This window comes from Chrysemys picta, chromosome 14 (assembly GCF_011386835.1).
Source record: "Chrysemys picta bellii isolate R12L10 chromosome 14, ASM1138683v2, whole genome shotgun sequence".
NCBI classification, from domain to species: Eukaryota; Metazoa; Chordata; order Testudines; family Emydidae; genus Chrysemys; species Chrysemys picta.
In genome coordinates, this window is record NC_088804.1 from 9,904,017 (window position 1) to 9,928,545 (window position 24,529).

General features: G+C 42.4%; 1 protein-coding gene across 5 annotated transcripts in view; it reads left to right on the forward strand.

The window, feature by feature from the left end:
• The window catches only part of BBS2 (Bardet-Biedl syndrome 2), a 28,875-nt gene continuing 4,346 nt past the window's right edge, over positions 1-24,529 (forward strand). For 2 of the 5 annotated variants that reach the window (XM_065566963.1, XM_065566966.1), the window contains exons 1-12: positions 1-235; positions 7,439-7,666; positions 9,161-9,286; positions 9,579-9,641; positions 11,662-11,739; positions 13,678-13,782; positions 16,548-16,683; positions 19,140-19,279; positions 20,111-20,258; positions 20,791-20,962; positions 22,056-22,185; positions 23,598-23,729. In XM_065566963.1, the coding sequence (XP_065423035.1) occupies positions 119-235; positions 7,439-7,666; positions 9,161-9,286; positions 9,579-9,641; positions 11,662-11,739; positions 13,678-13,782; positions 16,548-16,683; positions 19,140-19,279; positions 20,111-20,258; positions 20,791-20,962; positions 22,056-22,185; positions 23,598-23,729 (1,575 nt within the window). In that variant the 5' untranslated portion in view covers positions 1-118. Of the gene's footprint in view, positions 236-7,438; positions 7,667-9,160; positions 9,287-9,578; positions 9,642-11,661; positions 11,740-13,677; positions 13,783-15,142; positions 15,230-16,547; positions 16,684-19,139; positions 19,280-20,110; positions 20,259-20,790; positions 20,963-22,055; positions 22,186-23,597; positions 23,730-24,529 lie in introns of all 5 variants that reach the window. The other 3 variants (XM_065566965.1, XM_065566961.1, XM_065566964.1) reach the window with 3 other exon arrangements.

A 24,529-nucleotide genomic window follows, 5' to 3' on the forward strand; every position in this document is an offset into this window, starting at 1 on the left:
CGCTGCGGCGTCGCCTCGGCGCCTTCCCTCGCCGGAGCGGGGCGGAGGCAGCGCTAGGCCGCGGCGCGCTGCGCGGGCGGGCCCCGAGTGACGCTGGCCCGGCTGCTGCCCCGCCGAGATGCTGGTGCCCGTGTTCACCCTGAAGCTCAACCACAGGATCCTGCCCCGCATGGTGGCGCTGGGCAAGTACGATGGGACCCACCCGTGCCTGGCGGCCGCCACCCAAGCGGGCAAGGTAACCGCCCACGGGCCGCCTCCGCCTCCGGTCGGCACGGAGCTGCCACCCGCTCCCCGCCACCGCCCCCCCCCCCCGAGACTGCCCCCGCTCCCCGCCACCGGGCCCCCCCCCCGAGACTGCCCCCGCCCCCCGCCACGGGACCCCCCCAGACTACCCTGCCACAGGTCCCCCTGAAGTCCCCCCAAGACTGCCCCCGCCACTGCCCCCCCCCCGAGACTGCCCCCGCTCCCTGCCACCGGGACCCCCCGAGACTGCCCCCGCTCCCCGCCACCGGGACCCCCTGAACCCTCCCCCCCGAGACTGCCCCCGCTCCCCGCCTCGGGGACCCCTCCCCGAGACTGTCTCCGCTCTCTGCCACGGGACCCCCCCAGACTGCCCCCGCTCCCTGCCACAGGCCGCCCTGAACTCCCCCCGAGACTGCTCCCGCTCCCTGCCACTGGGCCCCCACCCTGAGACTGCCCTCGCGCCCTGCCACGGGATCCCCCCGAACCACCCCTGGGACTGCTGCCATTTTCTGCCAGGGGGACACCTCCCCCCAAAGACTGCCCCTGCTTCTCCCCCATGGGGACCCCCAGGTAGACAGCCCTGCACACTGGAATCCACCGAGACTGCCCCAGCTACCTGCCAGAGGGACCCCCTGAGACTGCCCCCAGTCCCTGCACACGGGGACCCCCAGGGGGACAGCCCCACTTCCTGCATATGGGAACCCCCTCGAGACTACCACCACTTCCTGCCACGGGGACTCCCTTGAGACTCTCCCAAGCCCCGACACAGGGACCACCTCCCCATGGACATGGGGACCCCTTTGAGACTGCCCCCACTCTCTGCCATGTGGACCCCCATGGAGACAGACACAGAGACACCCACCTCCTGAGACATCCCCAAGTCCCTTCCATGGAGAAACCCCTGGACAGAGGGACCCCTCCATGGAGACAGCCATAGACACGGGCACCCTACCCTATGGATACTGCCCCCAGTCCCTGCCAGAGACACCCAGAGACACGGGGACCCCCACCCACCCACTCCGGCATCCCGAGTCCCTGCCAGGGGACACTGCTTCGCTGAGGCACCCTGAGGCACAGGGACCACACCCCCTAGGCACAGAGTCTCCCTGTTGCCCTGGCATCTGTTGACTTCAGTGGGATCTGTGGGTGTTCATGACTGGTGAAAATCAGACCATTAATTCATACCCACAGTAAACCTTGCAAAGCTTGCATTGGTCGGAGCAACAAACGCAAACCCATTTCTTTCCATGCCAATGGCAACAGGCACAAATATGATGTCAGCTGCCACACCTTCCCTCACAACCCTTCGCTGTGAAATGACTTTTCATTGTTTGTCATACACAGTAACTTCCAGGGGAGAAAAACCCAAACTGAACAACGCTCCTACAAGAATAAATGAAAACGCCTAATCTGAAAATGATTTTTGGCTCATGTCTGCCAGGGTTTTAGTGTCAGCTAAAAGCCTTGTTTTTCATGCACATGAATCTTACAAGCCTCCCTTTTCTCCTCCCTGATGTGTCCCTAGTGGCTTTGGCTTCCCTTTTACAGAAAGAAGGATGAGATGTTGCTTTCATACTGCAGAGCAGCGCTGCTTGTGGATGAGTCTGGCATTGCATAAGCCAGCTCAGCAAAAATACATGACACACACACACCTCTTTCCTCTTCTCGTCCCTTTAAAGCAGTGGTTCTTAACCTTTACTGCAGCCTGCACCCCTTTGGTTCTCAAAATATGTTCTCGCACCCCTTATCAAAAATCAAAATATGTTCTTGCACCCTTAAACCTAAAAAATATGTTCTCACACCCCTTAAACCTAGATATATTTTTTGTTTGTATATTACATTAATCGTTAAAAATGTATAATGTTAATAAATACATAGGTTTGATGAAACAAAGTAGTTGTATTTATGTGCCTGTGCTTAATTTGTGTTTTCAATGATTTACCTTCTAAAAAAATCTGGCATGTCTCGCACCCCCAGAAAGGGCATCTTGCACCCCCAGGGGGTGCGTGCACCCAGGGTTAAGAACCACTGCTTTAAAGGATGTCACTTGAGGACCAGGGAGCTGATCCTGTAATCAGTAAAGCCAATGAGAATTTTGGCTTTAACTTCAGTGGGAGCAGGATTGGGCCTGGAAAGATTTGCCATTTTGCTGTGGTTGATTTTATCGTTCCTCCTGGTTGCTGAAAATTGACTCATTCTTAGAAGATGGAAATGTGAAACCATAAAATAAATAAATTATGCTCAAAACCACCTCTTTTCTAGGAGCCTGTGCAGTATTATACAGGCTGATAGCCAGAAGCTCCTATTTACCATTAATATATTTGGCTTTTGTATCTTGGCAATAACACTGCAGCCCTAGAATTATTGTCTACACTAGAATTATTGATCTAAAATTTCCCACTGTTGCATTCTGCTGGGGTTTAATCATTGTATCGTCTGCAGCATTAGATGAAACACTGGTTAAAACACCAGGGATTGGTCTGCATTAGCTCTCCCAGCCATTGCTGCCTCCAGTGGAGCTGCCACAGTGAGGAGATTGAGTTGTGCACGTAAAGGCTAGTGTTGACCCCCTCCCCCAAGAGCATGATTCTGCAATGTGCTTAATATCTGCACCCCCCATTGCCTGAACTGAGGGTGCTGAGCACCAAATGGAATATGTTTAGCACATAGCAGGATCGGGCCATAAAACAGTTAAATCAATGTACCTATGTCACTTTAGTTCATTTGGCATCTTAGCGATATATTAAAGATTTGCGCTAATGTATGTTGTTAGATTAGACTCTAGATTCTGGAAGGTCATGGGACTGTTTTCTCACATTTTAACTTGTTTGTTTTACCCCATAATAATTCAATATTTTGATTGCTTCTGATGTTTCATTTTTTGTATTTTAACAAGTTATAAAATATGTACATTTAAACCAGTGAAGCTTTTTTTCAGTTCTGGTATGGCTAAAAGCAGACCTACCTTCAGTTGCTTATATCAAGATTTTTGGGTCCTGATTTTCTGTAACTTCCTCCAGTGTCTGTATCAGTTAGTGCTCCTAGCTTTTTTGAAATAGCAGCTGCAGAATGAAATTGTCACTGATGTCCACAGGATTCTTAAGGGCCCTGCAAAGGACTAGAGTTTCGTTAATTTCATTGCGCTGCTGCTGCCCGAAAGCCATTAGCAGCAGCAGAGGCACTGAAGCTGTCTGCAAACATAGAAAGACAACACTGGAGACTTAATTTTTTAAAATGAAAGGTAACATTCTGCAAAAATGAATGACAAGTCTCCACCCCACTCATCAAAGGAAGTTTATAATTTTCTATTGGTAAGCGGGCAACTGTAATTTTTCAAGTTATGTGTTTTGTTATACTGTTCTCAGTTACTGTAATGGACATTAGCATCCTCACTGACTTAACTCTGGAGATGTTGCAGTGTTAAAGGAAATGCATGTTTGTTGTAAAACCTCAGATGACTACTTTGCAACACTGGAAAACCTTATTAAGTGCAAGCTCTACAACAGTTTTAAACCCAACAAAGGAAGTTTAACACAGTTATGTTAGAATAAAACATAGGCTGAAATACAAACCCACAAAAGCATAGAAATGTTGCACGTAGGCTGCTGCAATTTGCACATGGTTCACCCCTGTAGTTCCCAGGCTTTCTGTTAGTATTATTATTTATTTGCATTATGGGAGTGACGAGGGTCCAATCAAGAACAGGGACTCGTTATACTAGGCACTGTACAGTAAATGGTCCCTTCCCCAAAGACCTTGCAATCTAAATAGACATGGGTCTATTTAGAAAAAGGATAGGGGAAAGGAATATAATATATTTTAACAAATAGGGAGGAACTTGTTGAGAATTTGAAAGTGGAAGGCAACTTGGGTGAAAGTGATCATGAAATCACAGAGTTCACAATTCTAAGGAAGGGTAAAAGGGAGTACAGCAAAATAGAGACAATGGATTTCAGGAAGGCGGATTTTGGTAAGCTCAGAGAGCTGATATGTAAGGTCCCATGGGAATTAAGACTGAGGGGAAAAACAACTGAGGAGAGTTGGCAGTTTTCCAAAGGGACACTATTAAGGGCCCAAAAGCAAGCTATTCCACTGGGTAGGAAAGATAGAAAATGTGGCAAAAGACCACCTTGGCTTAACCACGAGATCTTGCATGATCTAAAAAATAAAAAGGAGTCATATAAAAAATGGAAACTAGGACAAATTACAAAGGATGAATATAGGCAAACAACACAGGAATGCAGGGGCAAGATTAGAAAGGCAAAGGCACAAAATGAGCTCAAACTAGCCACAGGAATAAAGGGAAGCAAGAAGACTTTTATCAATACATTAGAAGCAAGAGGAAGACCAAGGACAGGGTAGGCCTACTGCTCAGTGAGGAGGGAGAAACAGTAACAGGAAACTTGGAAATGGCAGAGATGCTTAATGACTTCTTTGTTTCGGTCTTCACTGAGAAGTCTGAAGGAATGCCTAACCTAGTGAATGCTAATGGGAAGGGGGTAGGTTTAGCAGATAACATAAAAAAAAAAAAAAAAGAACAAGTTAAAAAGCACTTAGAAAAGTTAGATGCCTGCAAGTCACCAGGGCCTGATGAAATGCATCCTAGAATACTCAAGGAGCAAATAGAGGAGATATCTGAGCCTCTAGCTATAATCTTTGGAAAATCATGGGAGACAGGAGAGATTCCAGAAGGCTGGAAAAGGGCAAATATAGTGCCCATCTATAAAAAAGAAATAAAAACAACCCAGGAAACTACAGTTAGTTTAACTTCTGTGCCAGGGAAGATAATGGAGCAAGTAATTAAGGAAATCATCTGCAAACACTTGGAAGGTGGAAAGGTGATAGGGAATAGCCAGCATGGATTTGTAAAGAACAAATCATGTCAAACCAATCTGATAGCTTTCTTGATAGGATAACGAGTCTTGTGGATAAGGGAGAAGCGGTGGATGTGGTATACCTAGACTTTGGTAAGGCATTTGATACAGTCTTGCATGATATTCTTATCGATAAACTAGGCAACTACAACTTAGATGGGGCTACTATAAGGTGGGTGCCTAACTGGCTGGATAATCGTACTCAGAAAGTAGTTATAAATTGTTCCCAATCCTGCTGGAAAGGTATAACAAGTGGGGTTCCGCAGGGGTCTGTTTTGGGACCAGCTCTGTTCAATATCTTCATCAACGACTTAGATATTGGCATAAAAAGTACGCTTATTACGTTTGCAGATGATACCAAACTGGGAGGGATTGCAACTGCTTTGGAGGATAGGGTCATAATTCAAAATGATCTGGACAAATTGGAGAAATGGTCTGAGGTAAACAGGATGAAGTTTAATAAAGACAAATGCAAAGTGCTCCACTTAGGAAGGAACAATCAGTTTCACACATACAGAATGGGAAGAGACTGTCTAGGAAGGAGTATGGCAGAAAGGAATCTAGGGGTTATAGTGAACCACAAGCTAAATATGAGTCAACAGTGTGATGCTGTTGCAAAAAAAGCAAACATGATTCTGGGATGCATTAACAGGTGTGTTGTGAGCAAGACACGAGAAGTCATTCTTCCGCTATACTCTGTGCTGGTTAGGCCTCAACTGGAGTATTGTGTCCAGTTCTGGGCACCGCACCTCAAGAAAGATGTGTAGAAATTGGAGAGGGTCCAGAGAAGAGCAACAAGAATGATTAAAGATCTAGAGAACATGACCTATGAAGGAAGGTTGAAAGAATTGGGTTTGTTTAGTTTGGAAAAGAGAAGACCGAGAAGGGACATGATAGCAGTTTTCAGGTATCTAAAAGGGTGTCATAAGGAGGAGGGAGAAATCTTGTTCATCTTAGCCCCTAAGGATAGAACAAGAAACAATGGGCTTAAACTGCAGCAAGGGAGGTTTAGGTTGGACATTAGGAAAAAGTTCCTAACTGTCAGGGTGGTTAAACACTGGAATAAATTGCCTAGGGAAGTTGTGGAATCTCCATCTCTGGAGATATTTAAGAGTAGGTTAGATAAATGTCTATCAGGGATGGTCTAGACAGTATTTGGACCTTCCATGAGGGCAGGGGACTGGACTCGATGACCTCTCGAGGTCCCTTCCAGTCCTAGAATCTGTGAATCTATGAATAACATACAAACAGAGTGATGGCCTTTTTTTCCTTCCTTTTTTGAAGGGGATGGGGATTGGTCGGTATTTTATTATTAAAAAAAATGTAGCAAAGGCATTCTAATGTGTGAGTAGGAGTATAATAACTTTGTCTTCATAGTTCTGCTTTTAAATCAATCAGTTCCATTTGCAAACCAAGATTCCAGGCCCTGAATCAGATCTGCTTGAGTGAACCCTTTTGCACACGTAGAGGGCCCTGGATTACAGTGGGTCTTGACACAGGCACAGTGCTTTGGCTGTATGGATCCAATTGCAGGATTGTGGCGTAAAACTTCATTTGGGTTTTAACACAAGAAACATTGGGGGTAAACACTGCTTCTAGGCATTTGTGTTAATTGGGCTTGGATTAATTATACTATTAAAGCATATAACCTTGAAGAAGATAAGTACAGAAAAAGGAGGCTAATGATTTTCCAATCTCATGTGATATTGCGCTACTTGCGTATAGCACATAAATTACTATAATAGCCCTGTTTTTGCTAATACCATTACCAGGAGAGATGGGGCATAACTTTCTTAATATTTTAAAAATAATCATTCTAAATACTAGAGAGACAAGGTGGGTGAGAGAAACAGGCTTTTGAGCCACACAGAACTCTTCAGATGTGAAGAAGAGCTCTGTGTGGCTCAAAAACCTCTCTCTCTCACCAAGTTGGTCCAGTAAAAGATACTACCTCACCCACCTTGTCTCTCTAATATCTTGGGACCACCATGGCTACAACTACACTGCATACAACATTCTTAATACTAATCAGTCTCAGTTTTCAAAATGGTTTCAACAACATTACACCTCTGCAAAGCTGGCACAATTGTGCTTGTAACAAATTTTGGAAATTGCTGGTTTTGTAGTGAAGAAGGTACCTAAAAGGGGCTGTAAGAAGCAGCAACAGCAAAAAAATAAAAATCTTAACATGACTATGTCTCTTTGTTAGACTCTAGAACCCATGCCTGAATACGAGGGCTGTAAGTTTTACTGCTTCTGAATATACATGGTGGCTAGCAGGATTTCGAACAATCTTTGAAATGTACATTTTGTTTTTACAGGTTTTTATTCATAATCCTCATGCCCGTGGCCAGCATGTAAGTGCAAATCGTATGATGCAAAGCAGCCAGGATTCAGATATTTCTCTTCTCAACATTAACCAGGGGGTCAGCTGCCTAACAGCCGGAGTGCTGAATCCCCAGCTCGGCTATGATTGTCTTCTAGTTGGAACACAGACTAACTTGTTAGCTTACGATGTGTACAACAACTCGGATTTGTTTTACAGAGAGGCAAGTTAATTTCACTCTTAGTCTTCATGTCTTTCTTTCCTTCTTTCCTATAAACCAGTTTAGGAGTCATAAATTCTAAGTTAATTTATTCAATTGCCGTGCTTTGCTTTTTGCACATCAGTGATATAATTAGATTCAGGACTTTCTGAGCAGAGGACTTGCATGTTTTGAAAATCAGTATTAAAGTTTTAAGAGGACAGTCTAATGCTAATGTGACACATTGTCTGAGAGTGAGTGAGAGAGGTTTTTTTTTTATAATATGCTATACCAGTTGCAAGTCAAAACTTAAAAGCCTTTGAAAATATTCAGAGCTGAAATAAAATCATTAGAATAGAATTATATATTCCAATCTGATATCCTAACTAAGTCTGCTTGGAACAGTATTTTGGAAAAGCCGTGAGTTTATCATTGACTCACAGATTTTGTAGGAAACATTTAAAACATTACATTATTCTGGGCATACTATTCTTTATTTTTCAGTTAAATATCTAAAACTAGTTCATTAAATATTTCACCATTTTCTTTGTTTCTTTTAAAAATAGGAACAGGATAATAAAAATTATAGATTTAAAAAAAGACTAACAGGTGGGGAAAGGAGTTTGTACATATAAGGTTAACGACCAGCCTGAGTAATTGCAGACTGACTGACCTTATTGTAACCTTCATCCTAACCAACGTGAGTAACTGGGTTGACCTACCTTAGTAATGTAACCTCTCCCCATTGTTTGTTACTCTCACTTGTCTCGTTTTATAGTTAGGCCCCAATCCTGCCCTTGAATCTGTATGGCCACAGGGGTCAACCCATGGAGATTTGATTACAAGGTCAGGGCCTCCTATGGCCTCCATCCCCCAATGAGATGCTAGGAGTGAAAGGGTTTGCCCGTGCGCAAGTCTCATTCAAGTCTACAGGCCTTTGCACATGCCTGGGGGAACACCTGCACAGATCTCGTTGTCAGATTGGGACTTTAGATTATAAATTCTTTGGGGGCAGTGAGCATGTCTTTGCTAAGCACTTCACAGGTAACATTCTTTTGGGTATGATAAAACAAGAGATACTAAAAATGTAACAGTTCAGGTTACTTTCTCTTACTCCACTACAGTGGATGTAAACAGAGCCAATTTCGTAAGAGTACATGCTCAGTAGGTTATAAAGAGTGTTAAACATTATGAAAAACCCTAAAAGTTGCATTTTTATCATGAAGCCGTAGATGTGACGTACATACAACCTTCATCGTGTACAATTAAATACAGCACAGATTTTGCTGTTTATGTTTGAAGTTTGCAGTTGGTTATCTCTATTTTGTTTAATTTCTGGTTATTGCTTCAACCTTTTAGGCTACAAATACTTTATAGTAACTGATGAATAACTTCTGAGTTATTACATGCAGTATTAATTTAATGTAATGCTGGATGCTTTCTCTTTGCATGTACAGTATGCATATGTATATCTGAATCTTTGCTATGTTTCTATATTCCTTTAATGTTTCTCTGCAGGTTACAGATGGAGCTAATGCGATAGTGCTTGGAATGCTAGGAGATATTTCATCTCCTCTTGCTATTATTGGGGGAAACTGTGCTCTGCAGGGCTTTGATCATGAAGGAAATGATCTTTTTTGGACGGTAAAGATACACACAGTCCTTTTGATGCTGCTACAAGAGTATTTTTGATAGATCAAAATTATGTTTAATAAAATCAATATGAATTTGATTTTTGAATAGCTCAGAAATCTTTCTTAATTTAAGATTCATGATAAACTATGTGTATTTGTAATTTATTCAGTAAATACAACAATTTGAGCCTGAACCAACTATATTCTAATAGTCTTTGTTCTCTTGGCAACTCAGAACATAAAAGTAGTTGTCATAGGCTAAACTAGCATAAGTATTGATGACTCCTTTCTTTTAATTGTAGGTTACTGGGGACAATGTTCGTTCATTAGCATTGTGTGATTTCGATGGTGATGGGAAAAAAGAGGTTGGTTTATTTGTGGATGGTTCTTCTGTGAATTCAGCTGTAGTATTGTCCTGCGGTGAATTTATGTTGAAAGAAAATAACGGAGTTATCATATTTGACTCCTTTCTGTTGCTGGTTAGATTTAACTCTGCTTGGAGCTATAGTTCTTTCTTAGGCCCTGATCCTGCAAACACTTATGCACGTATTAAATTTCACTGTGACTTCAGTGCAACTAGTCATAGTGACATAAATCTTTGCAGGATTTGGAGCCTTGCTTTGGATGTGTTGATCGCTAATCATAATTCTGAAGCAGTTCTTTGCAGTTAACAGTATGTATTTTCTCTCAAATCCAATAAATATATGTAAAAAATACATAAAGCAGACAGATTGCTGGACCCCCTAATGACTGATATAGTTTAAATGGCAAAGAAACCGTTAGTTAGAACCCATGTTATTCATTATAGTGGACAATTGTAAAAGTGTATTACAAATAATCTCATTTATGGTTGAACTTGTTTTTGATGTAGCCATTCTCAAATCCAATCACAGTGCATCTTTTCAATAATGACACCATGGTTAACTGTTACCCACTGCATTGGTGTAAGACTGAAAATAATTTTAACAAGCTTCTTGCTTTTGGGACCTTGTAAGACAAGGGTAAGGAAAACTGTTATGCCCAGCTGGTGCAATTGACAGTGTGTGCATAGGCTATTACATCAGTGTGCAAACTTCTAGTTTCTAAAAAACGGCGTTTCTGTCTCTTATTGATCTTTGAATTTTATAATGATCACTTCCTCTTTCCTCCTTATTACCTGGGAAAACCTCATTTTTAGTGGGCTAAGGACTTGTACCATTGTCTGTGCATACTACAGATGTAATCCAAGTTTCTTCTGCTTACCCATGATGCAGTCTTACAAATATACAGACCCTTCATCCATAGGGGTCTCACTTACGTAATCTATTTGCAGGATTGGTGTCACAGTCTCACTTCTCTTCCTCCATCTTATTTGCGGGAACTGAGCAGGCTGAATGGCTGATGGACAAGTAAAGCCATGTACTAAGCAATGCTGGAGCTGATTCTAGGCTAGCAAGGTCCAGTGGAGACGGGCGCCAGAGAGGGGGTTAGAACTGAATTGTATTCTTGGTTCTGCCACTGATTCATTGTGTGACCTTGGACAAGTCACTCAACTTCTCAGTTTCTATAACCTGGAGGTGATGACATTTGCCCATATTTGTAAAATGGTTTTCCACATTACCTTCTTTAACACTCCCTGTTCCAACAAGTCGGGTGCAGGAAAGGAACTGAGAAAACTGAGTGCATGAGCAGTAAGAACCAGGGCCCAAGTCAACATTGTCCTGCACCTCATGCAATCATTTACACTAAATCAGAACAGTAGTATTTTGCACCCACTTTTGCACTGGTGTAAAGCACTAAGGTGCAGGGCAACAATGAACTGGACCCTCGAATTAGCTGATTTGGGGTCAGCATAGAACAAGAGGCCTTTGACTGTGGGATGAGCAGTGCTATAAAATAAAATGGCATTCATCTGTCTGCTCATATGAGCGTGGTTAACGCTTGGCATTGCAGGTCATGATCTATTTGAATCCACATGGCTCTTAGAGAGTTGCAACTGAGCTGCAGATTTCCTACCCCAATACAGAGGATATAATTTCTCTTATGTATGTAACTACAGTTATGAATGCTAATACTGAGTTGTGGACAGTGAGACCAGAATATATCCTGGCGGTACTAGAGTGCTTTCCCTCATCCTTGCCTTAGGTATTTTACTATGTGTTCTTAGAGTTTACACTGCCAAAACAGATGTAAATAATACTTGAACAAAAAGAGAGTCTGTGGCACCTTTTGGTCCCAAAGCACTTTACAAACTTTTCATATCACCACTAAATACTCTTGAAGCTGGGCCTAGCGTATTTGTTTACTCAGTAAAAACTTTCTGCTTGCCTCTGAATTCTTGTCTGTCTTTGTTTTTTGTTACTGTGAGTTAAATAAACTATTTTAAGGTTATTTCTTTCTTTTTAGCTTCTTGTTGGGTCTGAGGATTTTGACATCAGGGTTTTTAAAGAAGATGAGATTGTGGCAGAAATGTCCGAAACAGAGGTAAATTATTTCTAAGCAGTGTTTATTGTATGCTCAGATGGAGTACAAAATATTGCCCACCTAAATCTACAGTGGATTAGCTTTACTATGATGACCAGTTGAGTTAATTATTTAATCTTACCTATTTTATTAGCATTTTAAAAGTTACAATTTAATAATGGATTTAAGCCATCTGGAGTGTGATTTTTGCTGTGCTGTTTTACAGATAGTCTGCCAGGTTTTAAAAAGAAAATATTGTTTGTCAGAAAATTAGGGCTCCATCCAACCACCCTGAAGTCACTGGAATGATCCCATTGATGTCAGTTGGCTATGGATCAGACCCTCAGTCAGAAGCTGTAAACAAGAGAGCTCATTCAGTTACAATATTTTCCCCAAAAATCGTAGGATAGGTAGGGTCAGATCATGGCTAAGAAGTCAGTGCCTGTATCTCTCGGGCAAGAAGTTCAGTAGTTAATAAGACAACCTCAGTATTTTATGTTGGTATTGTCTCAGATTAGTGGTGCAAGATTTTTCTAGAATGCATTGACAGAAACACGAGTAAGCAGCTTGTGGATGCACAAATACAGATTAAGCAAGGTTACATTTAAAAAAAAATTAATGCTGTATGGACATAACTGAAGGTTGTTTGTTGTAACCAGGTCAGATAAGAGTGACATGCAGCAGTTAAAAAACATGGCTGCACCTGTAGCATAGACAGGGCCTAAATTACAGTTGTGGGACAGGAAGGCTTTTAGGGAGGGAATGTGTATGGGTAGAAAGTAAAAGGGTGTGGGGTTTTCACTCTTCAGTTTAGTGGCAGAGAGAGGATCCCCACTATTAGGGATTTGTTGCTTTTATGGGGGAAAAGCGCCTTGTTGTTGAATTTAGGAATATTCTTAATTCTGCCACTTGCAGTGGAGTGGGAAGGACACCCTAGAGACTTCCCTCCTCGAAAATCTGAGGAGAACTGTATTGTGTGAGGAAACTCATTGCTGGAGTTAGGGATAAAAGGCTTAGCTACTAAACCACTTATGAAAGAGCTATTAAAGCTAAAGAAGAACAGTTTTGTTAGATGAGGGTGGCTAGAATTAGAATTTAACAGGATATCCTGGCCTGGAATATTTTATGCCATTTGTACTTTTGAAACAGTTAGATATGGCTGCTAGGTTAGCGGTTTTCAGCACTTCCCAGTGCAGCAAGACCATGATTTAGCTAGCAAAGCTGTGTAGCATTCAGCAGAGAATATCTGTTAAAATGCCTGAAGCTGGTCAATACCTGAAGCCAGGTATTTAATGCAAAGTTATGTTCTGGAGTAATATCGTGATTTATAGTTAAAGGGGAAGTTGTACAGAGTTAAGAGTAGATCAAGCTCATACATGATTTATTTCTTAACCTACATGTTTTAAAGCCATGCTTACAGATTCCTTAAGAAGCTTGTTCGTATCTTATAGTTCTAAATTAAAGGGACACTCAACATTCCACAAACTCTTCCTTGGAGGAAGGTAAATTCCGTGCAACATGTTTGCATGATGGCTTTTATATAGTGTACTCATTTTAAAAGACTGCAGTGTTCTGTTTTTTTTAATATTATTTGTGGTCCATAACAAACCAATATGTAACCTTTTGGTGATGAGTATATGGAGTAGGAGTAGACGGGTTTTGTCTAACCAGAGCAAGTCAAAATGACACCATGTTATAAACACCAGTGACCACAGGCATTTTCTCACTGACACACAACTTTTGCCAAAGAATCTTAGTAAGAAGGATGAGCCCATAGTGATTTTAAACTAATCTTTGGTATACCTAGTGTAGTAATATTCTTTAAGGGGGAAAGTTATCCCCAATTAAATAATGTGTAAAACAGCTAATTTGGTACAGAAATTGCATGCGTTCTATTATCAGTTACTTGAAACTCTAGAGGTAGAGATGCATTCTAACCCTTACATATTCTTTTTTCAGACTATCACTGCACTGAGCCCCATGTATGGCAGTCGATTTGGCTATGCCCTATCCAATGGTACAGTAGGCGTTTATGACAAGACAGCCCGCTACTGGAGGATTAAAGTTAGTACAATCAAATACGTTCTAAAGAAAGAAATTGGAATGTTATGGCTGCAATTTTCAAAGTCAACTTGCAGATTTGGGTGCCCGGTTCCTGTTAATTTTAATGGGAATTGGGTGTCCAAATCTCTTGGTTTTGGAAATCTCAGCCTACGTGTACTATGGAACTGGTTTATTTTATATGTATAAAATGTCACTATACAAAATTAATAGCACATCAATTAACGTCTGCCCTGCTTGGCCAATTGCTATTGGACTACCCATTAGGACTGCAATCATATGGGGGATTTTGAGTTCCTTGTTCATACTGGATTCATTCAGTGGAGATACTGCTGACAAATATTTCGGAGGTACAGTCATTTTACATGGCATTTGTGAGGGACTTGCAGCATTTTCTGTAACTACATCAGTGCTGGTGGCAGGTGTGCTGGTGATCAGGAAGTAAGCATGTTTGTATTACTATTCTGCCCGCAGAGGAGGTGAGAAGTCTCACATAATAGCTTCAGTATGATTTGTGTATTGGTTACAATGCCCAAAGATAAGGCTTTGGGAAAGGCCAGATAACAGAATGCTGCTGTTCCCAAGACTTCTCTGAACACAGGTTGGTCTCCTATCTTAGGATTCCACCCACCTTGCACAACTTGACATGAGATTGTTTTAATACAAATGTGTTTCTGTTTGGACTGCTGTTGATTTGACCAAATGAAATGTGTTTTAACAAGAATACAGCAAACTAAATGATAATGGACAGGTGGAAATACCTACTAGCTCATCTAGTCCATTTCCCAGAGATCAGCACAGGATTGTTCCCTGCACAGTATGTTTCCAAGTGCTCTAGCCAGTGTAGTTTTAAATGTCTGAAGTAATGGGGCTTCCCCAAGTTTCGTTGAGGGACAGTTCCACAGCCTAATAGATCTTGCTGCTAGGAAGATCCTTTCCGGATACTCAGTTTAAATTTTCTTATTGCCACTGACTGGAGCAGTTGTGATATTAAAAAAATCACATGGAAATGATTTCCTTTGTGCTAAGGGTATTTCCTAACTGCAAACGAGATTTATAAGAATTCTGGGACTGTAACTGTTGTCTCAGAGAATCAGGCTCTTGTACGGCCCACTGTTTTTGTGGGAGGAGGTGGGCATTGGTCATCTTGGATGGAAACGTATTGGAGGGAAAGATGACATCCTTGGAGAACACTGGCCTGTATCTGTAATGCAGGTGCTCAGATTTCAGAGGTACATGATTTATAGGTACGGATGCCCTGACACTCTTTTAGGAGACATCTTGTTACTCCTGTATATAATCTATATAGATACGTACTCCAGTACCAATAGCTTCATGCATTTGTTCTTTGTTTTTTCCCCAGTCTAAAAATCATGCCATGAGCATACATGCATTTGACCTTAACTCTGATGGAGTTTGTGAATTGATTACTGGATGGTCCAATGGGAAGGTGAGTTCAAATGGAGAGAAAATGAGTAGCTGTGAATCGAGAGATTGCATTTGGACAAAGCTGTTTAGTTGTACAAGGCTGAACAGAGAAACTATTCAAAAGACTAGACTGAGCTCTGAAGAAATATTACAATGAGCCTCGCTCAGCTTCTGAATCCCCTGTCAAATACTCCATCATTTACAGGAAGAACAGTCCCCTGAATATTTTCAAAATCAATCCCTACGGTGTAGTAGGTTGTTTCTGTGGTAGTGGAGATTGCAGAGTTCTTCTGAGGGGCTACTTCCACTTCCAGCTCTGTATATTGAGAACACCCTAGTATCCTTCTCCCATGTTTCCTGGATGTTCTTAAATGACAAATGAAGGAAACGTATTAGATAATAGAGAAGGTAGCGTCAATCTTATTACCGCTCCATAATAAATCCATCATACATTGGATAATATAATTAATTATGTAAACCCATTATATAAAACTCAATTCCGTTCCCTTTCAACCCAGTTGCTTAGCATTGTCGCTTGCTAGAAATGGCTGATTTAGCTGCCAGGTCTCCCATGGACACCATTTGCCAATGTTTTCTTGTAAATCTACACTCCTTTCACAATGTCTTCTTTCATTATCTCAGGAGAATTTGATTTCATTCGCCTCAGGTTAGCAACCTAGAGCCCCAGGATTCATTGGAACCTTTGATGTGGAGCTGCTAGACTTTATACAACATTGTTGTATAGGAAACCTCAACACACTTATTCCTCCTTTGTCTAGTCTTTCATTTACAGTATCCTCACTGGTCATTGATTTGAAAGACTCCAGCTCCTAGAAAAACATTGCTGTGTCCTGTGCCTTGGAAGAGCAAAGCTACGCAGAACTGAAAAATCCCCCCATGGAATGATCATTAAAGGTCATGATATTTGTGCATAAAAGTAACACATTTCATCAGACAAAGACTATGAATAAGGCTGGAGACTGTAAATGCTGCCTTAAGGTTACTTATAGTTTGGTCCTGTCATTGCTGCTTCAGTAGTATGTATCACCTTGACAGCACAGGCTTGCAATTCCCCTCTTTCTTTCTCTTTTTACGTTGCTCAGAGGAAAGCCTCTCTGAGGAGCGGCTCACTTTTACGTGTGTTTTCTGGATCTGTCATTTCATTGCTAGTTAATTTTTGGAGGTGTTTTCTTTATCTGATCAACGGAGCTGCAAGTTCACCTGCAGTTCCATAAGTGCAGCGGGATTCCTCAGTTAATGTCCCAGAGAGCTGCATAATTTATCCAGTGAGGTTAGCTTTCATTTTCATCCTGTGTCTTGGGAATGTTCTTCTTTTCCAGGTTGACGCACGCAGTGACCGAACTGGGGAGGTCATCTTTAAGGACAACTTTGCTTCCTCAATTGCAGGAGTGGTAGAGGGGGATTATAGAATGGATGGTAACACCCAGTTAATCTGCTGTTCAGTTGATGGTGAAGGTAAGAGCATGAAAATTCCTTTGCAGCATCAGTGTATTAGTTTAAGCTAAGCAGAAATGCCAAGAGCATTACCCACAAAGCATTAATACTAATACATTCTGTTGTTACAATACCTGCTAAATGCCTTTTGAGTTTGCATGGTTTCAGAGTAGCAGCCGTGTTAGTCTGTATCCGCAAAAAGAAGAACAGGAGTACTTGTGGCACCTTAGAGACTAACAAATGTATTAGAGCATGAGCTTTCGTGGACTGTAGTCCACGAAAGCTTATGCTCTAATAAATTTGTTAGTCTCTAAGGTGCCACAAGTACTCCTGTTCTTCTTTTTGAGTTTGCATGTATTTTTGCCTGTCAAATCTGTCATCGTCCTTTGCAAAATCCAGGGACTAGAAGGGTCAAGCTTTCCAAAAACAAGATTTTGAATACTGCCTCCTGGACGATAAACAATCAAACCTGTTTTCTATATGATGACCAGTGGGCCTACAAAGTTCAGTTGCTTAGCAGAAGTGATCTTCCACTAAGACTGAAGCAGAATATTCTGCTTCATATATGCAGGGATACTTCAAGCCATGCTGCTAAAATTGAATGGCGAGGGAAAAAATAAATATGTGCGGGATCTCTTCAGCTTCTTCAAGATAGATAAAAAAGATCTGAAAGAGGTTTATTTTTTAAAAATATGTATGTTTTTGCTTGTTTTTTAATTAGCTATTTAGGAAATAACAACCTTGTATTTTATGGAAGACCGTGTGGTTGACTGGAGATCTTGTAAACTTATATCGTCAGATTCTAAGGAAGTGAAACTTAGTTGAGATGGGAGGTATTTTTTATTCAAACTACTTAAATACATTTTCTCAAACTGAATATACAGATAAGCATGGGGGTCAAAGGAAAGGCTCACAGGTGACTGTCTTAACCATCTGAAACCCGCTCAGCAGTAACACGTGAGCCTGGCACAACCTATTTGGAACACAAGTCCAAACATATTAGAGAAAGTAGCACAGCATACCACTCTTTATGCGTACTCCTGAGTGCTTTTACCAGACGTCATCAGGAGAACCCCCTGCTTATGTTTGGGCATGTAAGCCTTTTTTGCTGGGGAGTAAAGAACCAATGAATAGGGCCATATTAATAAGGCAACTCATCTTAAATAAGCCCTATAGGTTAACATCATAGGCCTTGATCCCACTCTTTGAGGCATGGGCTGCTGTCTTGCTTGCATGTATTTAAATATACACAATACATGGCAGTGTGGGAGCCTTTATTTTCATTGCAGCCTCTTGGCACTACTGTAGTACAGATACTAAATGATGATAATCCTGCAATCAGGTGATGTGCGCAGAACCTTACACCCTCACAGGGCTTCGTGCAAGTCATTGGGGCTCTGCATGGGCACAAGGTCCAGCCATGTTGAGCCAGTTGCAAGATCATGGCCATTGTTCTTCTGTCTTTCAGTGTTCCCTCTCTCTCTCCCTCCCTCCTTCATCTGAATTGAATTGTTGACCACAAAGGAAATAATGGGGTGTGTGTGTTTCTCTTTCTCATTGGGGCGGTGTGCCTTTAAACTCAGAATCACATGGAGTTTTTCAGCTTCCCCATACCTTTTTCTTGGCGCTGCACAGTCAGGCAGAACATTCAACAGGAGCGCTGAGGATTTCATCTTCTCTTACAAACAGAACTAACAGAAAGGACAGGGAACAGACCTGTTGTAAAATGAAAGGCCTTTGCAAGCAGTTCTATGGTTCCTAGCTTGCTATACTTGAACTCTCCTGCCTCAGTATCCCCTCCCAGATTCTTGGGTACAGGGACTCCCTCTGGATCCTGCCTGGCTGGACCCAACCCTCCGTTCATCCTGACCGTTATGAAACAAATCTTAGCCCTGAAGCTAAGTCTCCCTGAGCAAAAAATAGGAGCTAGGTTAGGAGGGTTGGCTAGCTCGAATAGATGGAAATGGCGAGTTGTAGTCATACCAAGACAATAACAAGAACACTTGGCCCCTGTAAAATTCCCAGACAGAAGCTTGGTCAGGATGGAGTAATGTTGAGAGTTGCTTGTAAGTAACTTAAACCTCACCTAAACTAAACTAACTATAAAATAAACTAAAAGAATTCAGAAAGAGAGATCTACATTGTTCTGTTACTCATTCTGATCAGTGAGAGTCAGCTTTAAGGAGGCAGGAGACACTTTCATGGAAGTCTCCAAATGCACTAGAAGTCATCAGTGTCCCTTTAAATGTCCAGCCACGTTGTCATGGTAAGTAGAGTGGGCCATGTCCTCAGGTGGTGTAAATCAGCATAACTCCATTTACTTCAGTGGAGCTACCCCCATTTATGCCATCTGAGGGGCTGGCCCGATATTATTTCTACAGTCGATCTGTTAGTAGTGATTCATGCTGAAAAAGTGGAAGTCTAGAGATTGCTGCTAAAGACTTGCTTGAAATGCTCTGTGCTTTACGTTTGTGCAGTGCGTGGCTACCTGCCAGGAAGCCAGGAGATGAAAGGAAACTTGATGGATGCCAGTGTGGAACAGGATCTGATTCGGGAGCTTAGTCAAAAGAAACAAAATCTGCTGCTGGAATTACGAAACTATGAGGAAAACTCAAAGGTACTTCTCAAAACAAGATGTAGGGCCTGACTCTGGTCTCTCCCCCAGACCCATAGGCTGTTAGAAGACTTAGAGTGCAGTGACAATGTACAATAGAGACATCGGATGCAACAGGCCTGCTCCTAGCGTGTATTCAGCGCCAGCTCTTCTTACTTTAATACCTAACGTTTTCCCTACTTTTTTACTCTACTGAATACATTGGCTCTGCAGAGCTAGTGGAGAGGGAGCTGGATTCTCTTCTGGCTCAGGCAATTGAATGATTAACTTAAGTTCTGATTGCAGGATCTTTATTGTTGGTAATGCATGGGTGAGAAGAAGAGGGCACAGAGGTGATTGGGTGGGAATCTGACAAACGGCTGTGGTTGGGAACATGGGCAGAGTTCAGTGGATCAGGGCAACCTTGACAAATGGGGGATACGTCGCAAAGGACAGAGTTATGTTGAGCTTTGAGAACAGGCAGAAGGAAGAGTAGATCCATGCTGTAGGTGTAATGGTTAAGGCCTGGATTCAGCAAGTATGTGCTGATGAAGTATGTGCTGATGTCCCCTGGGACTTAAGTATGTGCTTAAAGTTTAGGGTTGTCCCAAGCAACCCCTCTCATGCTTTCCTAAAGAGAATCACAGTTGGCAACAAGGCATTGTAGAAGTCAGATTCAGCCAAGAGAGTTTGAGGAGAAGCCTAATCAAAACATTCTTCACAGATGTTTAAAATGTCTGACGGCTGCTGTAATAAATCCCTTCCCGTGGTGGAGGGCTCGTGGCTGTATCTTCAGAACTGCTTTAATGAAAACCTTGCTCTTGTGATGCTGAGCTGGAAGTGTGTGTTTTGCAGCAGGCTGATCTGAGCGCTCAGGTGAACGAAGCTGACGGGCAGAGGGGAGTGATTCCAGCTAACACCCAGCTGCAGACAGCCCTGTCCGTGAACCTGGGCTCTGACAGTCAGGCTGCCCACGTAGAGTTGTGTATTTCCACATCTAATGGTGAGAAATAATTTGCAGCTGATGATGATGGTTTCTTGTAACCTCACATGCAAATGTTTTGGTGCATTTAGCCAGTGGTTTGCCTGTCCCCTAGTTGGTCTGTCATTCTCAATTTCTTCTGTCTGGGTGCCTTCCTTTCACAGAGTTTTGAATCAACCAATGTTCCATCCATCTGAATAGGTTCTTCTGTGACCCTCATCACCACGGTATCCAGAAGTCTTGTTAGCTCCTTACGGCCTGTTCCTTCTTCCATGCAATTGATACGTGAAGTGAAGTAAATTGGTCTTGCTGATCCCTGCCGCCTTCCTCATGTCACCTGTAGGAGTGGCTAGAGAATAATGCAGCGTGTGCCAACCTGAGGCTGAACAAACTGCCAAATCTAGGTCTCGGCATGGAGGCTAAATGTCTGTAATCCAATATCTTCTCCCCCACTCTGACAGAAAACCCTCCCCTACTTAATTTTGAAAGTGAAGCAGAGTTATTGCCAGTGGAGAACTATTAATTAATCAACCACTTTCTCCCCTTTCCTAAGACACAATGATCCGAGCCGTGCTGATCTTTGCTGAAGGGATATTTGAAGGCGAGAGCCATGTGGTTCATCCCAGCCTCCAGAACCTCTCGGGTCGCATTCAGGTTCCCCTTACTCCTCCCAAAGATGTCCCTGTGGATTTACACATCAAAGCCTTTGTGGGTTACAGAAGCAGGTGAGGTTTGCAGTATAGTACAGCGTCAAGCCCCATTTCTGACGTCAGCAGCGTTTGGTGTGAAACGGAGCAGTGATGTAGTCTCAGTAGCTTTCTGTGCCCTTGCGTTGTAGAAGGTCTGTGACAAGTACAGTCGTTAATTTCTTCAGACCTAGTTCCTGTGCATTCTGACTCCTATTTAAAAGAGAATTGAAATGCTTCTTTAGAAACACAAATGAGATGCCTGATTTCCAGAGGTGCTAAACACCTGCAGCTCCCAATGACTTCAGCTGAAGCCGTGAGTGCTCAGCATGTTTGAAAATGGAGGCTTAATTTGCATCAAGGGTTAGATATTAGGAAAAACCATCTGACTCTAGGGGTCGTTAAATGCTGAGATGGGCTTCCAAGGGACGTTGTGGAATCCTTGTCATTGGAGGTTTTTAAGAGCAGGTTGGACAAACACCTGACAGGGATGGTCTAGGTTTACTTGGTCTTGCCTCAGCTGAGAGGGCTGGACTTGACCTCTCAAGGTCCCTTCCTGCCCTACATTTCTGTGATTGCATATGGGCTATACTCTGTCAGCTGCTGACTGTCCTCAACTCCTTTTGACTTCAGCACAAGTCCTGGATCCATGTTTGAGCGCAGAATTTGTACAAATCACTATAAAAATAAAATGCATCTGAAGTAACATTTGAGAATCATTTTGTCTTTTCGTTTGCCTGCCAAGACCAGAGTTCAAGGTTCTATTTCCCCTGCTCCAGCTAGTGGTATCTCTACCAAAAGCGTAAGGCATGGTTGGACTAGAGCTTCCTTTACTGTTTCAGGGGCCATCAATCCACTGCAGGAGCAATGCAGAGAACTGAATTCAGGGGGTTCCATTCATCTTTAATGTTACTTATAATAAGTCTTAATTGTATTTGTTAATAAAAAGTCTCCAGTTTTATATCTTCTGTGTATAGTCCTAATGAATGTTATATTCATTGCAGGGATTGTGGTGACAGAATCTGTGATGTAAAGTGAATCATCCTGAATTTGTTAATGAAAGGGTGCAATAGACAAATCACTGGTCTGTTGGTAAATTTCTCTCTCTCTTTTTCCTTTGGATTCCTTCCAGCACACAGTTCCATGTCTTTGAACTGACAAGACAGCTACCCCGCTTTTCAATGTATGCTTTGAGCAGCCCCGACTCGGCCACTGAACCTCTAAGCTTTGTTAACTTTACCATCAGCGAGAGGGTACAAAGGGTGAGTTTATGCTCTACAGCTTATTTTCTGGTCCTGAGCACAGTTGCTGCTTTTGTATAAGGTGCAGAGTTTGTAATTAACTTGGGAATCCCTAGAGCAAAGGGAAATAATGTAATTTACTCCACCACTATCAATAAGAGTCTGTGTTTAACAGCTTACAGATTGAGTTCATGCTTCTTCTTTTTAAATGCTGGCGTAGCAGAAACATTCCCAGAGTTTCTATGCATCTGCAGGAAATAGCTGCTTAAGCCCAGAAGTTCTAGTAGTTACTCGTCCCTTCATTGTACTTTATCTAGTAGAACTTGGCCAGCTTGCACTAATGGAAGGGCCACGGAGTGAATGACTGAATTTTGTAAATTAGCAAACGGGGAAAAGTGCAATAAAGTATCTAGATAATCCATCTTACTTCATGGGTTCAATTCAGCTCAAATTCATAATGGATCAGTAAATGTTCTGTAGTGTGTCTTGGAAATATGGTGGGATGGCAGCTCGCTATAGCCTGCGCTGAAAATTGGCCAGTTCTTGGGAGTGGCTTAGTGAGGCTCTCTGGAGCATACGTAACTTTCATTGTATAGAAATTCCTGGGACAAAAATATTTCTAACTTGGTGGTTGATGGCCGATTGATCAGATGTAGTACTCTTCTCTAAGGAAAACTTTCTGGCCCTGCCCCTCTGAGCTCCATCTATCTTAGGTACTTCTATGGCTTCTGTTACGTGAGCGTCTCACAATGTGAAATTCTCACATCACCCCTGTGAGGTAGGGCAGTGCTTTTATCCCCATTTTACAGATGGGGACCTGTGGTACAGAGAGGTTAAGTGGCTTGCCCAAGGTCACACAGGAAGTATGTGACAGAGCAGGAATTTGAACCCTGGCCTTCCAAGTCCTAGCTACTGTCTTAAGCACTGAACAATCCTTCCTCTGTCAATTTCTTCTTGTGTATTCTTTATATTAGTGTAGCGCCTAAGAACCTTGGTCATGGACCCAATGTGCTGGGTGCTGTACAGACACAGAACAAAAAGATGGTGCCTGCCCCGAAGGGCTTATGTGACTTTCTTACATACTTGATTCTCTTATTCATAATATTATACAAAATCATGCTTTGAACAGCCCAGGTATAACATAGCAAATTGTCCCTATTCCACTAGGTGGGAGAGAGCAAAATTAATCATGAGTCATCCTGTCCTGTCCAGTGGGGATGCTGTGGTCCTAATAAACTCCCAGTTGGGTTCTGTTTTCTAATAGAGACACTTTATTTCACAACCGAGAGTAGGATTGTGCATATGATCACAAGATGCACTGAGCTGTGTGCTCTGCAGCTCTTGTCTAGTGTATCCCATAATTTCCACTAGAGCAAATATATTGCAGACAGTTTCTCCATGGGAAGGATAATGTTATGAATTTATTTTTCTAGGTTGTCATGTGGTTGAACCAGAGCTTTCTGTTACCAGAGGATGCAGAGCTCCAAAGCGCACCTTTTCAAGTCTGTTTCACTTCCCTGCGTGATGCAGGACAGCTGTGCATAAAAATCAAACCCAATGGGGAGGTAATTTTTACTCTTACCGTACTCTATTTAGCTCTAATCTTATCAAAGAGCAGTGGAACTGGGAGGAAGTGCCCACATGGGAAAGTGAACAGGGAGCCAAGGTACAAAGCGGAGGAGGGACCAAGCCATTAATATTTCCACTAGCTTTACGCTATTTCTGTCCCGCTAAGAATGGTTATATTTAGTCCAGGATTGCAGGAGACCGGACTATATGACCTCTTGAGGTCACTTCCAGTCCTACGATTCTTTGCTCCTCTGATTATTATAGCATCAAAGTGTCTCATGGTTTTATGTGACTGCACAGGCAGATGAAATGCTAGTGTTTTAAGCAGGATATTGTCCTCAATGGTAGTGCCCACTTTCCTATCTGGGAGTAAAATTCCAAGCTCAGCCAGTGATATGGACAATACAGCGTGGTGGCCCTTCAATTATGGTGAAATTCACTCTGGTGCAGAGAGGCAGAACAGAGGCTCTCCACCACTTAAGCCCTATTTTGAGGGCTTAGATGGGATGTAACTAGTGCATGATCCTTGTGCTGGCCCTCTGCATAGCGATGCATTTCTCCCTTAGGTCCTGATCCAGAGTCCCCTGAAGTCAGTGGAAAGATTCCCATATACTTCAGATCTAGCCCACAGTGCTTAATTCTAGCAAAATGTAGTATCAGCTTAATAGGCCTTCCAATGGAAATCTTGCAGTATTAACTGTTTTGAGCATTAGGTTGAATATGCTGCAAAAGGGGTCCTATTTAATGGTTGTGAAGGGAGAATTTTGAAGAGAGGGGAAATCTGAAACTTACTGTT